Source organism: Gekko japonicus, unplaced genomic scaffold, assembly GCF_001447785.1.
Source record: "Gekko japonicus isolate JY-2015 unplaced genomic scaffold, Gekko_japonicus_V1.1 scaffold1008, whole genome shotgun sequence".
NCBI lineage: Eukaryota > Metazoa > Chordata > Lepidosauria > Squamata > Gekkonidae > Gekko > Gekko japonicus.
Window position 1 is genome coordinate 416,819 of NW_015171533.1, and position 16,467 is coordinate 433,285.

The 16,467-nt window shown below is 41.6% G+C and overlaps 1 protein-coding gene across 1 annotated transcript in view; it reads left to right on the plus strand.

The window, feature by feature from the left end:
• Positions 1-14,465, plus strand: part of NEIL3 (nei like DNA glycosylase 3) — a 31,706-nt gene extending 17,241 nt beyond the window's left edge. The window contains exons 4-10 of the mRNA XM_015419600.1: positions 214-435; positions 2,997-3,071; positions 3,284-3,450; positions 5,341-5,510; positions 8,814-9,168; positions 11,587-11,761; positions 14,275-14,465. Coding sequence (XP_015275086.1) covers positions 214-435; positions 2,997-3,071; positions 3,284-3,450; positions 5,341-5,510; positions 8,814-9,168; positions 11,587-11,761; positions 14,275-14,457 — 1,347 coding nt within the window. The 3' untranslated portion in view covers positions 14,458-14,465. The remainder of the gene's footprint in view (positions 1-213; positions 436-2,996; positions 3,072-3,283; positions 3,451-5,340; positions 5,511-8,813; positions 9,169-11,586; positions 11,762-14,274) is intronic.
• The last annotated feature ends 2,002 nt before the right edge of the window (positions 14,466-16,467 follow it).

The window sequence follows — 16,467 nt, forward strand, 5'->3', positions numbered from 1 at the left end:
AACCACTATACCAAGCTGAGATGGAGCCACCGAAACAAGAATAACTTCTTTAGAAAGATGGGTTACTTTCTGTCGCATGCAGTTTAGCATTAGTTACCTTTGTACATTTTTATCTGTTAATTCTTATAACAGGTTCAATGTTTTAATTGCATGACACATTTCTATCAGCTTACAGTGATGTATTTTGACAGTGTTCTCCCCCCCCCCCCCCACAATGCTGCTGAAAGTGAATGGAGAATTAGGATGCTGGAAGACTTAGATGTATGCTCTCCAAAATTTAGTTTCTCGAGAGCAGAAAATGAGATCAAGAAGCAGAAGGACCGTCTGTTATGTGATGTGCTGCTCGATCAGGCAGTCCTACCTGGAGTGGGAAACATCATAAAGAATGAAGCTCTTTTTGACAGTGGTCTCCATCCAGGTGTTAGAGTATGTACGGTCAGACTACTTGCACTTGAACATTTTATAGATTAAGCAAGCAAACGTCTATCTGGCCCATGTTCACCTTGAACAAGAAAGAAAATCTTGTAATAGCTTTTACAAGGGCCAAACAAAATGGCACCAAATATTATACAAGCTTTTGAGCGCAGTAAAATTCTTCATCAAGCTGGATGCTACAAAAATACTTTCTTTACTTGTCAGACCTACAGGTCTTGAATAATATCAGTCTGTCCCCGTTAAGGATAAAAGGAAGAATTCAAGCCAGAGAGGACAGGCTATACTATGTTAGAGAAGATGTCACAAGCTGCTCAAACTATCATTGCCCGAACAAGGGATATAGCTTAAATGTCTGGGAGAGGCTTGTTTCACTGAGGCATAAGTGGCTTGATCATTTCTCTCCAGCCTTCTAATGCATGGACAATCAAATAAAACATGCCTCACAGTTTCTATGATCCCTAAACCAGAACTGCAATAGCTATCTGAAAATGGTGTAGCTAATATATGGCCATCAGAGACTGCAGATGGTAGCACATTTAATCTTGCAAGTATAATTGTGTGCCTGTATTTTGGAACTATAAGGCTAAACACGTGTTTGGGATTATGAAGGCTGGTGGGATTCCCATTTGGAGAGAAGACCAGACACACCTAGCCTGGCAGATAATACTACTGGTATCAGTCTTCAGAATTAACTTTCTTTTTTCTATTATAGCCTGATTCCATGGGCTGGGGAAATGATCTTGTTTCATATTGTTGGCAGAGTTCAGGAAATAATCCAATCCATGCTTTGGAGTTTGCTTTCAATTAATTTACTGCAACAGGATTTTGCAAAAAGACAATAACTGAGTGTAGGCCATTAATGCAACAGAGAGGCTTTCGGAGCACAACACACAGTGGAGAGTGAAGCAACAAGAAGTAGGCTGAACGACAAGAGAAAATGTTTAACAAACCCGAAACACTAGAGAATGCTCCACAGTAATAAACCCGAAACACTAGAGAATGGTCCACAGCTCCTCTTAGGGTACAAGTGGACTAAACTTCTCGTTCAGCATTATTTAAAGTAACTAGACTCTTAGCAGGCTGTTGCTTCTCCAAAACATATATAATATCATAAGCTGTTCTCAGAGAACATTATTTTGACTTTCAGAACATTATTTGAAGTTTTAATGCCATATCCAAGCCCTAGATTCAACTGGATCCTGGCCAAGCTCCAGTCTAAGGGTAGTACAAGCTACATATTTTGGCATCCCACAGATCTGAATCAAGAATTGTACTAGTGGCCGATCTATCTCGTCCCATTTATCCCGTGCACCCAGATTGTTGTTCCATACAGTAGTTGAGACAGTAGCTGAGCACTGAAAGCTGTACTTGCTGCTGGAAGGGAGTCCACCTTTCCTGTAGAAAAAAACACTTTTATTACTGCTCTAAAGCAGATGCTGATGCCATCACAGCCTTACATTGAGGTATGTTACAACAATTTTAAAAACTGGAAAATAAAAACAGATTTTCCAGGTCAATCAGGTCTTGCCAGCCTTTGGTGTTAAGTACTGACTGGTTCATAGACTACTTTCTTTGCTGTAGGTCTTAGTATGCAGTATGGAAAGAAGAATCAAAACAATGGAGAGTCATCTCATTTGGGAAAAAAATAAGAGCCCAGTGAAGTCCAAATGTCACTCTAAAATAGATGTGTGAAGCACAGTTCTCTTTCTAGACTGAGAACAGATGGAAGGGGAGGGGCATGTTCACCTTGCCGCAATGAAACAAAAATTTTGGAGCATCTAACAAAATGGTAGGGTGTGCAGTGACTGCACTTACCTTCCTCTATAAGGTACACTGGAAGGCCCAGCTAGTAATTAATTGCAGCTGATGTTTAGTCCCTTATGCTTGCTTCAGGCCTTAAACTGACAGGGGGAGAAGCAGAGGAAACCCACAAAGGCTTCAGGAGTATTTATGCCATATGCAATGCAATAAAATAATTCCCAGACAAAGAGTTTTAGTGCTTCAAATTAGTTGGGATGACTTCAAGCACCCAGAGCTCTTCAGGAGGCGAAAATAGTACTGTGCTGCCATATGGCATAAAGATCCGTGTACCTTTTGCAGGCCTCTACTGCTATTTTTTTTTTTAATGCTAGCAAGTTGGTATAGCCATCTTCGTCTAAAACTAAAAGCCAAACATTAACTTACTGCCTGAAATAGATGAAAGGTTGCTTGGCTTTCAGTGTATATGTGTTTGCTGTATTGCCTAGTTGTTGGCAAGAAATACATGAAATTGGTTGAGTATAACAGCTTGCTTTGATCTGGGGAGGAAGGGAATTGGGGTGGCCATAGCATGACTGTAACTGGGGCCTGTTTACTGGAGGATGAGACTGATGCTGGCGTTGTTCATTTTGCAGTTGTTTAAAATGCCTCTGCGTTTGCCATTACAAGTACTGTGTGATTGTTTAAGTTTGCGCTGCTAGTCATAAATATGACCCTGTTTGAAATATACTATGAAGCAGCTGTGAGTATTATTTTTTGAGATGTATCACTGTTGTTTTTAAACCTCTGCTCCTGAATCACAGGCTTCTCAACTAACAGATGAACAGACCCATCACCTGGTGAAAATGATTCGGGATTTCACTCTCCTCTTCTACAAGGTAGGGAAGGAAAACCTATAACGAAAGGCCTACGAAAACAACATTAAAATATAAATATTGTATTTAATATGAGTGTTTACATTTTTCCTCATCATACCATTTGACCAGAGGAAGCTCCTTTCTTTTTAGCTGCTTGGGAACACCCAGTGGAATCTAGAAAAACATGGCTGGAGCCCTCCTAAGGCCTATGAATAATTTTTGTTTTGTTTCAGTGTCGTAAGACAGGACTGGCCTTATACAAGCATTACAAGGTATACAAGTGTTCCAGCTGTGCCCAGTGCAGGGCAAAGATTACAGTGTGCCGTTTAGGAGAGAGCGGAAGGATGACCTACTTTTGCCCCCAGTGTCAAAAGGACAAACCGCAGCTGGTGGATCTTGGGTAGGTTGTTGAGCTTACAAAATATTTTTGGGAATGTGAGATGAATTTTGAAAGAGCTGATTTGAGAAGCTAGTCACTTCTTGCCCAATGCGCCTGCTTTCTGTACACAGTCGATATCCAGCCTGCAGGTTCTAATTACGTACTATGTCTTTGGTCTCCTTTCTCCCTTTCCCACGGTATCCTTATGGTTTGCAAAGCAGAGCTTAATTCACTCCTTTTTCTGGTACATTTGCAGAACTTCTATTTAGTACCTGCCCTGAATTACTACATGCCTCACACACTTGTAGCATTGTGGTTGTGTGCATGTGTTTCCTGCCCTGATTTTAAAACAAGGAGCCTCAGAAACAGATGCCCCTACAGGAGCCACACCGGCATCTCATTTTATTTTCTCTGCTTCTCTCATGAAAAATATGCAGTCAGCAATGATTCAGTTTGTTAAGCTGTAAAAAGAGCACAACCCATACGATCATAAAGGGCTGTTAAATCTCAAAGGTAGAAGGGATTGTAACAAAAGGCTTATTTCAACATGACAAAAATAGACATGTTCAGAATGTGGGTTGAATGGATCCAAGTTCAGAATGTGATGGATCCTGCATTCAATACAGACCTGGCCCTTCAGACTACCCCAAAGGTGCTAAGAAAGGATGGCCTGTAGTGAACGGCCACTGTGGGGAATGGGACTCTGCACTAGTTGCAGCTGGACTCTTGCGTTAGTCATGTGATAAATATGGGCTGCACTACGAGATGGGGCACATGAAGCTGCCTTCTACTGAGTTTAACCAATGCCAGCATTATCTATTCTGCTTGGCAGTGCCTCTCTTGAGTTCTCAGATAGAAAGCTTTCACATCACATAATCTTTTTAAATGGAAATGTTGGGGATTATCCTGTGACCTTCTACATGCAAAGCAGATGCTGTACCACTAAGCCATAGGCCCTCCCCTAATAAAAGGGCACATACAGGTAAATCCAGCTGTTGTTCGTGCATATGTGTGCATTCCCAGCTAGACAGAAAACAATGTACTGAAATGGCTGCTGTGCACACAGTTCCATCACCAGAGCCACCAGATGGGGTTTTTTTGGGTCTTTATTATATATTGTATAACTTTCGGTCTTGATTACTTTTGTTTAGGCGTGCTTGTGTTTCTAGGGAATGATATCATGTTAAATTATAACTGTACAAGGTCAGGTAAACTTTTTTTTAAAGGATAAGGCGAACAAAACATTGAAAAGGGTTGAGCAGGAAGAAGCAGGTGACTGATAACGGCTTCCATCAGCTTTTGGTTGGATTCAGATTTTGAAATGTGGAAGAGTTTGAAATAAGACTGGAACACTGACCTGGATAGCTGAGGCTAGTCTGATCTCAACAGGTTTCAGAATCTAAGCAGGGTCAGCCCTGGTTAGTATTTGGATGGGAGACCTCCAAGGAAGTCCAGAGCTATGAGGCAGAAGCAGGCAAAGGCTACCCACTTCTGAATGTCTCTCGCCTTGAAAACTCCATGGGGGTCACCATTAGTCAGCTGTAACCTGACAGAAAAAACCACTGGAACCATATCGTCTTACATGGATGGTTGTTATGGCACCAGGCTATTCAATCATTGAGTGAAATAATAATATACATCTGATATCCTTCACCATTTTGAAAAGTAGGATGGTTCAGTTCCTATCCTGTGACTTGATGGCAAAACTGAAAGAGCTCAAGTTGGGCCAATCTAAGACAGAATAAGACTCTCCCAGCAGATTCCATAGCACGGTACTTCCTTCCTACATCCTGATGGCCCCATTATGGAAGTCCAGTCTTGTATCCCCCAAACTTTGCTGGTAGAACACAACGTTCAGAACAAACCTCTCAGATTGTTAACATCACCTTCCTTCTTTCCTTCATTGAACAGCAAACTGCCAACAAGAAATAGTCTAATTGGCTGGGCATGCAGCAGGGGGTCATGTTCTAATGAAGAAGTGGCTCAGAAGTTGGAAGAGGAGTGGGCATGTAGGCGTTGCACTCTAATAAATAAGCCTTCTGTCAAAATCTGTGATGTTTGCTTGACTCCAAGGCCCGAAGGTAAGTAATGATGCGGTTTGTATGATTGCATGCCAGAGTAATGTAGCCTGGAACTGACTTTTGAACATGGTACAGAGGCAATATGTATTTAGAGTAATTGTGTGTATTAGCACTCTGCTCCTGATGCATGATTTGAATGCTTGCCTAACATTTCAATCTGAAACGTATTATGAGGAAGCTAGTACAATTTATTTCCAAGGGCAATTAGGGTGCAGCTTACATCGCACTATAGATACCCTGATTATATTACCAGCACTTCTTGCAAAAGCTTGTAAAATACAATGAAAAATAGATGTCTCTAAACATTCAGGGGTATGTATTGGGCATGTTCTAAAAATCCATGATCAGTCATATACAAGTGGTATTATAGCAGCAGCAGTGGACATGGTACTTTACAGGTATCGGTCCCTTGCCCAAGTAGATTATAAGGGACACCTCTGTGGGGAAGGCAAAAGTATAGTTCTTGATTCTTCAGACTAGGAAATAAAGAACAGAGGAAACAATGTTTTTAAGAGAGTCAAAACTGAGAGAGGCTGCAAAATAGCCTTGAGCAGATGCGTGTGTTCTTAGAATCTGCATCATAAGCCCCAGAGCATGTCGTCTTCGGGAACAACTGTTTGCGCTATAATGGCATGTTCCTTTTGTAACTGAAATATATACTTTCACAGCTGTTATCCCATCCTATCCTATGTGGCATGAATTATTCAGTTAAACCTTTTGTACTTTTTGCCTATTTCAGCAACTTCCTGAATTGTCAGACCAAATGTTTCATAAATTGAAATGGAATATATTTTGCGGGGTGGGGTGGGGTGGGGGAGAAATCTGTCAGGTTTATAGCTGGGAGGGACCAATGCTATCTTCCACCCTGGTGGCATTTGAAAGACAGTGGAAGTTTGTGTGTGTCTGAGAAGTATTTAAAGCCTGTAATAAACAACGGTGATTTTTAAAAGTGTCTGTTGGGACTTCTAAAGCCGAACTTTATTTTTGAAAGCTGGTTATGATGAACCCCAGCCTATGAGCAATGGCAGTGCCTTCAGCTTTTTTTGGGGGGGAGTGGTGGTTAATGTAGATTTGTGTTTCATTCTGTTATATTCCGCAGCAATGACAAGCTCCTAATCTCTGTTCTAGTTCTCTACCTCAGCTGTACTTCCCCCTCGTTTTATATGATTTCCTTTCTTGCCTTCTGTCTGTTGCACAAGCTTGTCTATTATGCCCCCCGAGTCCTGTCTCAGTCCTCTCTCTCCGCCTTCTGCCATTGCAACGGGGCCCCTCTAACTGACAAGCCACCTTCTCCTCCTTTAAGGCCCTTCTCAAGTGGTTAAGACGCTGAACTGCAGGCTGTGGAAGGTCAGTAGCTCAGCAGTTCAAGACCCGAGTGTGCCGCCTTACGGAGTGAGCTCCCGTCTCTAGTTCCAGCACCTGCCAACCTAGCAGTTCGAAAGCAAGAAATTGCAAGTAGATAAATAGGTACCACTTCGGTGGGAAGTTAACAGTGTTCCGTGCACCTTGGTGTTTAGTCATGCCGGCCACATGACCACGGAAACGTCTTTGGACAGCGCTGGCTCTTCGGCTTTGAAACGGAGATGAGCACCACAACCCTAGAGTCGGATTCGACTGGCTTTCGAGCAAGGGAACCTTTACCCTGCTGAATTTGGAACTCTGTTTTTGGTTGCCATGTTCCACCTCCCTAATCTTGTCCCCACTATCCTTTGCAGATCTCTGCCCTAGTCTCCTTTTCCTTTCTTGTGTACCTATAGTGAAGTTTTCCTTCCCCCATCTGTTAAAGGCAAACACTTGAGACTTTTGTGACCTAGCTGACCCGTTTCAGACCCAGGAAGCTTGATTGTACCGTTAAGGAATAAGACACAATAGCAGGTGTGGCTTCTGCTGTCACTGAATCACTTGGAAACTGAAAGCCGTACCTGACAAAATCCTCCCATAAATACAGTTCTTAAAAATGCCAGAGCCTTTTACACTGTGGACTTGTTAGCTCTTGTCTGAACAGCTGTCATGTTACCACGGCAGGAATTGGACAAGCAATCAGAGACATCACTATACTTAAGATGAATGGACTGCAAAAGTCCAAAGAGCGGGTAAGGAAAGACATGCTGATCCGGGCCTTCTGGTACACAGGGTGTTGGCCAAACAGGGCAGGTGAACTACTATCTCTGCAGGCAGTCAGGCCTTTCTGTTGTCTGCAAAAGTTGCTCTTGGCTGATTGCTTTCCACTAAAACGCCAGCCCCAGGAATCTAGAGGCTTAGACTGTTCAGAAAGTCAGATTTGCCAATTAACTTCTCTCCTGGAATTCATGCACCCAGCTGCTTACCTAAAAGGTGAAGCAGACTCTGTACAACAAGAACAGTGTAGCTTAGAGCTTTAGAAGAAAATCATGATAATATTCTTTTTCTGCATCTTTCATTCTACTTGTGACGCTTTTAAGCTATTATCAAAGGCTGGCACCTGAAGAAGTTTTAAAAATATGTTTAAATAAAGTATCTTTCTCTCAAAATCTACATTAAAAATAAGGTTGCAAGTAAAGTATTGGGTTTTTTAATACTTTTGTCACTGTTTTTGCAAGCATTTCACTAGCTTTTCTTTTGGCACTTCCAAGGCAATCCTAAACCCGTTGCCTTCAAAGGATGGTTTTTGCAAGCATTTCACTAGCTTTCCTTTTGGCACTTCCAAGGCTTTTAGTGCAATCCTAAACCCGTTGCCTTCAAAGGATTTTCAAGGGCACAGTTGTATTTAGGATTGCACTGTTAATTCATGAAGGTAGGTGAAAGATAAAGTTGGGCTGGGTACAGTCAACTGATGCAAAAATCTACTTACCCTTTTTTTGAATCCAGTTATGAGGATGGAGCCTACAAGCGTTGCATGTGTATATGTGTAGGCACTGTGCTTGCATTCCAACACTTGCACTTATGTGGGGAGTGGGGTGAGCATTTTTGGTCAAGAAGGGAGGAGAGTTACTCTTTCTCTTTCTCTGCATTGTTTTGCTCTCTGGATATGTGGCATGAAGGTTGCTTCTGTTGTGGTGTAATTGAAGAGAGCTCTCTTGAACTGGGCTGGATGCATCTTGTCAATCTTGCAAATAGGACTATATGTCCACATCCAAGGTTATGATCATACAACTTTGAACACAACAGCAGCTGGTTTGTGGCCACTGTGTCATCATAAATACATCTGCGACTGTAAGGGAAGCACAAAGATGTAAAGAGAGAAAAGTGTTGGGGATGGTGGTCCAAAGCAGAGACTAATTGGGATGCCTTTTCTTTTCTTGTTTATTTTTTTAAAATTTTAAGTTCAGAAGACACAGAATGATGAAGTTGTAACTGATTTAGTTAAATACCCCTGTAACAACTTCACAAAACCAAGAAAAGAAATTAAGATCAACAGGAAAACAGTGTTTGGGACAACAACTCTCGTTATGACAGATTTCGCTCTCCCAAACCATAATGGAAGTGAGAGCCTAACTCCAGAGGGAAGCTCTCTGCATGGTTCTTCAAGAAATGATTATAACAGCACCTACCACAATGCAGCAAACACACCAATACCCTTCCCCCATCGATACAATCCTTTAAAGCCAGTGGTGAAGAAACGGAAGATTGATTACTCATCTTCATCTGTTGGGACTATCACTGGGAATTTAACGAACAGGTTTGTTGTTTCCAGATCTAAACACAATTCTTGTATAATGTATATCATCAAACACAATCTTGAAGCCCAGTAGTTGATGCCCAAGATTTATTATTATAGAAAAACATTTACTTTTAGTTTAATGTGGGTTTGCATGCAAGGAATTCAGTGTAAGAGGTGTTCCATCAAATACATACAAAATGTGTACTAGCTCCTGTGCACATGTGCGGCTCGTGGTGTGACAAGACCAGACAAAAAGGAAATGTTTGCCAGGCAAAACTCAAACTGTGTGTATGGCAAGGTACAAGGTAACATGGTGTGACCAGTGTATTGGTGGATGTGGAAAAATATACATTTTAGGTCTCAAACATGCTTGAGTTAAGATGTCATGCCGAGATGTTTACATCAAATTTCCAGTAGATGCTGCTGAATTTGGAACTCTGTCCTAGGTAGCTTGTCTAAAATGGTGCCCATAGCTGGTTCCCATCCAGATGCATTCTTTGTGGGTTACATCTCAGTTTTTGAATGTCAGGGTATAACTCAGTTTGTTGCAGCAAAAATGAGAAATCTTGTGGCACTTTAAAGGCAAATGAATTGTGTCATAGGTTATAGCCCACTATGGCATATTAATAATGCTGATAGGCATCTGTGGCCTGAGTATGGAGAGAGGAAAGAGGAAGGGAGAGCATTAGGTATGTCTCAGGATTACTCAAATGAGTTCAAGAGTTAGTCAATGTAGGGTGAGCCCCACTCCTGACCAATGTTCCCTCTAAGCTGCAGAGCCTTGTGAGCAAAAATGCTACTTTGAGGTTATAGCCCACTATGACATATTAATAATGCTGATAGGCATCTGTGGCCTGAGTATGGAGAGAGGAAGAGAGGAAGGGAGAGCATTAGGTATGTCATAAAGTAAAGGTAAAGGTTCCCTTGCTCGAAAGCCAGTCGAATCCGACTCTAGGGTTGCGGTGCCTTGATGAATAGCTACAGCAAGACCAACAGTGTAATCAAATGCCCAAAGAGGGACAATCACTTTCCTGTAGAGTACTGTTCACTCCTAGTGTCCACTGAATTTAAATTTCACAAATGTCATAGGATTGCTCAAATGAGTTCAAGAGTTAGTCACTGTAGGGTGAGCCCCACTCCTGACCCATTCTTGATGAATAGGTACAGCAAGCCCAACAGTGTAGTTAAATGCCCAAAGAGGGACAATTGCTTTCCTGTAGTGGACTGTTCACCCCTAGTGTCCACTGAATTTAAATTTCACAATGCCAAATTTTGAATGATTTCCTGGGGAATTGAAATGCTCATCCACTTGTTTATGGTTTTTAAGTCTTTTGAGAAGACTGACCTCTGTCCCAATATAAGTGTCAGAAACTCAGTTGTGCTACATGTTATCCAAGTGTAAAAACAGGATTAAACAACTGCCATTAAAAAGTCACTATAATGAATGCGTCTATATTAATTTTTAAGATGAGGCTACAAGACCAGTGCAGGAGAAATGAGGAATTATAGCATGATTGCCATGAGCCTGGGGCCCCATGAATGGGGTCAGGGGGGGGATTGCCCTTATTTTGGCATGTAGTTGGATCAACCTTGCCCATATGTCTTCCTCCCCAGTGAAGTGAATTAGCAGGCTATGGGAGGTGTGATGTATACTATGAGTTTTAGGATGGCACTGTCTAGTGCTTTGGAGTTGCACACTTGCCCAAAGGTTGGCTACAACTCAGTCACTGTAACAGGAAGAAAATTAGCCTTTTTTAAACGTTAGCTGTCAAGGAACATGCCCTTCGTATTGTGAACAGAGATGGTCTCCAGCTATCCCAATGACAGTCATATCACAGGAGAGTAAAGCTTCCCTGCCACCTTCATAAAATACACTCTTCTGCTCTGCCAGTCAGACGGCTTCCTCGGTGGAATATGATTGGGATCATTAAAGCAGCTTTGATCAAAGAGCATGGAAAATTGTCCGTGAAGCAGACAAGTAGGTAGAGATCCCCATGGCCTGGTCTAAGACACTTGTAATAGCTTTCCAGAGGGGGAGAACATAATTGGACGAAATTGGGCCTGTAGTATATCTTGCTGCTGCCAATTCAGGATGTCTTTAAACTACATAAAAGTGCAGAATTTATGCTAGCGATGCCAGAATGGTGCAGTTTATAAAAGTAAGAGTCAAGGCAATTTTTTGGACTTAAATTTGTCACATGCATTTCATTTCACTCTCCAGTATGTTGAGCATAAAAACCTTGGTTTTACTTAGAGAAAACCAGTAGGGTAGATAAAATATCAAGGACGGACTTGTATTTTATTAAGATACATTATTGATAGTTGTGTATGAAAGGGAAGAGTTTGAGTTGTAGCGGGGGGGGTAGAAGCAATGATTCTGCTTTAACTAATCCCTTTAGCTTTATGCAGGTTTTATTTTGTAACCTGTCATTACAGAGCACCTCCAGTTAATATGACAGATGGTTCCTGTACATTAAATGCTGGCAGCCCTCACTGCAGTAAACACCACCGCGTCTGCATTCTCCGAGTGGTGAGGAAGGACGGAGAAAACAAGGGCAGACAATTTTACGCTTGTCCTTTACCTAGAGAGACTCGGTGTGACTATTTTGAAGTACGTGAGATGACAGTCTAACATCTTTGAAGGGGACAAATCACTTTCTTGAGCAATCATGACTGCTCTTGTATTTCATTCATTCGTTCAAGAACATAACGGACTGTGGATGATGATGACTGGGTTGTATCCTACCACTGTTTCCATTGGCACAAAAGGTGTCTGATTCCCCTCTTCACTGCAGGCCCATCACACACCACTTTTGGGCCACAATTAGTCCTTCAATCCACAGTAATAGCCTCTTTGGAGCTCAAAAGGGGCCACTCCTTGCTTTGGGACCTGTGGAAATGCTGGTAGAATTCAACTCGGGAATCTATTCCAAACATGTTTTGGGTGTGGTTTAGGATGAAGGGAGAATTTTTACTACCAAGTAGTTTTTTCCTGCATGAGCACAATGAGTCATGTGGTTTGATCCAGTGCACAATTTCTGCTTGCAATAGAGCTCTTGCATAAGCGGAAATGCAATAAGACTACAGCATGCACTTGTGCAGAGTCAAACTTATTGTATCCCTTCTTGTGTTTCTACTTGTGCAAGATCTTGTTCAACCATTTTATGACCATGTCATATATAGGAAGGAAAGCGCTGTGTGTTGCACAAGACCTTGAGCAAGCAGAACTGTGCTAAGTCTCTTCATGTTCCTGCTTGTGGCATCACTGGGTCTGAGGCACTGTCTCAAATTCATGACTTACAATAACAATATAGAAAATTAAATAACAAACTCCCCAACATAGTGATAATTACGGATAACCATAATAGGGGTTCCTGCCTGGGTAGGGTACTTTATGGTCTGTTGTAACATACTCCTCTCCTTGTTTGCAAGACAGGGTCAGAAGAAAGCTGGTTGAATATTTAAATAAGACAAGGAAGTGGGAGGATGAACACACACCCTTCAGCTCTTCAGTACTTGGTGGAAGAGCTGAGCAAAGGAGAGTTTGGAATAATGTTTTTCAGCCAAGTACTCATGGCATTTCCAAGAAAAGTGTTTCCTTTCTCTACCGGAAGAGATAGCTGTTTATTTAAAACATTTCTATGCCACCTTCCTACCTAATTTAGAGTCCCCATCAAAACATTGTTAAAATAGACAATTTTAAATATTTTAACACATTTAAATAAAACACATAAATACACAGACACACAAAAATAGAAAAAGGCCGATTAGAGTTAGTGAGAGAACATCAAACAAACCAGAAAAGCCTTCACCTGCTGACAGAAAACAATAGAGGGAGACTGACAAATTTTCATGGGGAGGAAATTCTAAAGTTTTGGTGCCATGTTTGAGAAGGGCCTTTTTTGGGTTGCCACCAGTCTAGCCTTGGATGTCAGGGCCCCCCAAAACAGAGTCTCTTAAGATGACTGGAGTGGTCTGGTAGGTTCATATGGAAGTAGGCATCCCTTAAGATAAGCTGGCCCCAAGTCCAATGAAGCTTTCAAAGTCAATATCAGTACCTTGAATTGGGCCCCGAAGCAAACTGGAAGCCATTATAGGTGGAAACAAGACTGTACTTATATGGTCCTATAACCTACTCCAGTCAAAATCAGATTGCCTTTAGGATAGGCATGATTCTTCTGACTCTCCTTTCTGCAACTGTCTGGAGTGAGGGCTGGGTTTGCACATCCATTGCTTGGCTCTCTCATCCCTTTCTTTGTCTACCCAGGTTCTATACCATTGTTTCATGATATGCAGAAATTAAATAGCTATTTAAAACACATAAAGCGGGGGTGGCCAAACTGTGGCTCAGGAGCTGCATGCAGCTTTTTCACGCATACTGTGCGGCTCCTGGCAGGGCGGCTGCGGAGGCTAAATATCATTAGCAAACTAATATCATTGGACAAGTAAATATCATTATCAATATCTTCTTTTACCCCTTTTGTTATTATTTTTGACAGTCTCATTTAATGTTAATAAAAAGCAAATTTGCATATTTTCCAATAAAAACATCTAATATCTGTTCATGTCCTGCGGCTCTCAAACATCTGATGTTTATTCTTTGTGGCTTGGCTCTTGCGTTCAGCAAGTTTGGCCACCCCTGACATAAAGCATAGGAAAAAAGGTATTAGTAACTTCTGACTAAACATGTGATGAACTAGGCAATATGCCAGGATAGTTTCCTTTGTGTGTTTGTTTTCAGTTCACTCAGCTTTGATAGTGGTTTTTTCCATGCCCTATAGTAACTAAAATAGGGCTATCATTTGACCTTCAGACCTCGAAAAGGAAGGGACATTAAAGTTTTGCAGTTCTTAGACAGTGAAATCTTTTGTTTTGAGCTATGAATGTGGAACTTGTATCATCTCCTGAGCCGGATGAGATTAGCAAAAACTGCCCTATCACAAGGTCAAACTACTAGAGGTCAGACATTGAAACAATCTATTTTAAAAGGGTGGGTAGTTTATTTTGACTCTTATTGGTTGTCACCTGCCTGTCAGAATTAAAGGCAAGCTTCCTCCCACCAGTCTGAAGGAGAAACTTGACTGGAGTATCTGGTGTTAAAGGGAAAATGATTTCTCTCCACAGTGGGCAGATCTGCATTTTCCTTTCTGCAATCATGGGAAGCGCTGCATTATGAGGACAGTGTTGAAGATTGGCCCTAATAACGGAAAGAATTTCTTTGTGTGCCCTCTTGGGAAGGATAAACAGTGTGACTTCTTTCAGTGGGCAGAAAATGGTCCAGGAATGAAGATTATCCCAGGATGCTGAACAATTCTTCTCCAATACACCATCTGGCATTAATCTTCTTAAACTATGTATTCTACAGTTCTCTTCTCTAGGAGATGTTTTAGGAGGGTCATGATCCAATGACACTTTCTGATTGCAAATCTATCTAGATTATATATTTGAAGATTACTTCTTCTGTTTGTGCTATTTTCTGCTCATTACTTCTTGTTTATTCTAAGTGTAGAAACTCTCTCAGAATGCATTGTGTGTGTGCGTGCACACTTGCCGCAGTTGTCTTGCAATGTACTGTGACTTGTCAGTAAACATATATTTTTGTTAAGACTTTATCTGTGTCATTTGTCCTTCAATACTCTTTTTATATTCTAATAAAACTTTTATGAAAAACATAACTTGACTCAATGCATTTAAGATGAATAGATTTTAATACATTTGGCACTCAGTTATGAAAGATTAATATGCTCAATAAAACGTATCTAGCATTGAAGAGCCTTTGTTTGTTCATACCATGCCGTCTTTAAAAGCTTGTTTGAGTTGAAGACTAAACAGTTCATGTGCATCTAACAAATTCTGTTATCCGTGATAGATCTATAGGTGACCCTGTAGCTATGGTTTCAGCATGGTTTTTGTCTTTGAGTACTTTTCCACATTGGAACCTGCACTGAAATGAAATATTCAGTTCTAAGACAACAGATCATTGAATCTAAAACTGTTAATCATCTTAGGTCTGTTTAATGCATCACAGAATCAGGCTGAAGGTCTTCCATTTGTTTTATAGAATCCACATTGTGGTGTGGATGTAAAGGCTTTTAATACTGTTGTTGTTTGTAACTCATAACAGCAACATGTTTTCAATGTTTTTAGTTCTTAAAATGCAATTTAATTCCACCATGATACTTTTCCTGTTGCTGTGTAATGCAAAATGGAATATTCTGTGTACTGGTCTCCCAGCTCCTTTGGCTCCTTGTGGGTACTTATCTCCCTTATAAATGAAAGCCGAATGGTGGTGGCACTTCTCTAGAACATTCCACACGCTCCAAAATCAGTTTGCTCTCTGATCTGTCATTCAAACGATCTCCCTATCCACTGGCTGCTTTGCCTGAGTCCTGCCTCCAACATTCTAAATATTTTGATGTTCCTCTCCCCCCCATAGCCAGTCAGAACACAGAGATTATTTGCATAAGCAGCCTCATTGGCCTTTGCCTCGGAACACAGAGGTCATTTGCATATGCAGCTTGATTGGCTTTTGCCTCTAACATTCTAAACAGTTTTGCTGTTCTGAGGTAAAATGTGTCTGATCTCCAGGTGAGGGCTGGAGATCACTCAGAATTCCAACTGCTTTCCAGATGGCAGAGATCAGTTCCCCTGGAGAAAATGGTGGGCTCTATATCCTTATATGCTGCTGAGGTGGCCCCCATATGACAGCCAATGTGACGTAGCAGTCAGGGCTTCAGAGCACGGGAGAGGCTGCAGGTGTGTGGGGGGTGGAAAGCTGAAGAGTGAGGGGGAAATAAAGGTAGGTTGATGATTGGCTGTGAAGGAGATAGGGTTGCCAACTCCAGGTGGGAAATTCTTGGAAATATGAGGGATGGAGCCTGGAGAGGGTGAGGTTTCAGCCCCAACCTGAATACTGCATGGGGTGGGATATAAATCCCCAAAATAAATAAATAAAAATAAATTCAGGAGGTGTGAGACCTCGGACAGGTAAAAAGCCATAGACTCCACCCTCCAAACCAACTATTTTCTGTGGAACCATCGTTGCCAATCTCCAGGTGAGGGCTGGAGAGCACTCAAAATTACAACTGTTCTTTAGGTAGCAGAGATCAGTTCCTCTGGAGAAAATAGTGGACTCAGTGTCATTATACCCTGCTGAGGTCGCCATAGCAAAGGCCGGGCACCTGGCCCAGAGGCCACTGTATTTATTTCCACAACGGGCCTTTGCTAATCTTTTTTGTGGTCTCTGTGCATCACACCGCTGGGATATAGTGCACCTGTGCCAACCTCGATCGGTTCCTCTAGAAAGCAAAAGGGATT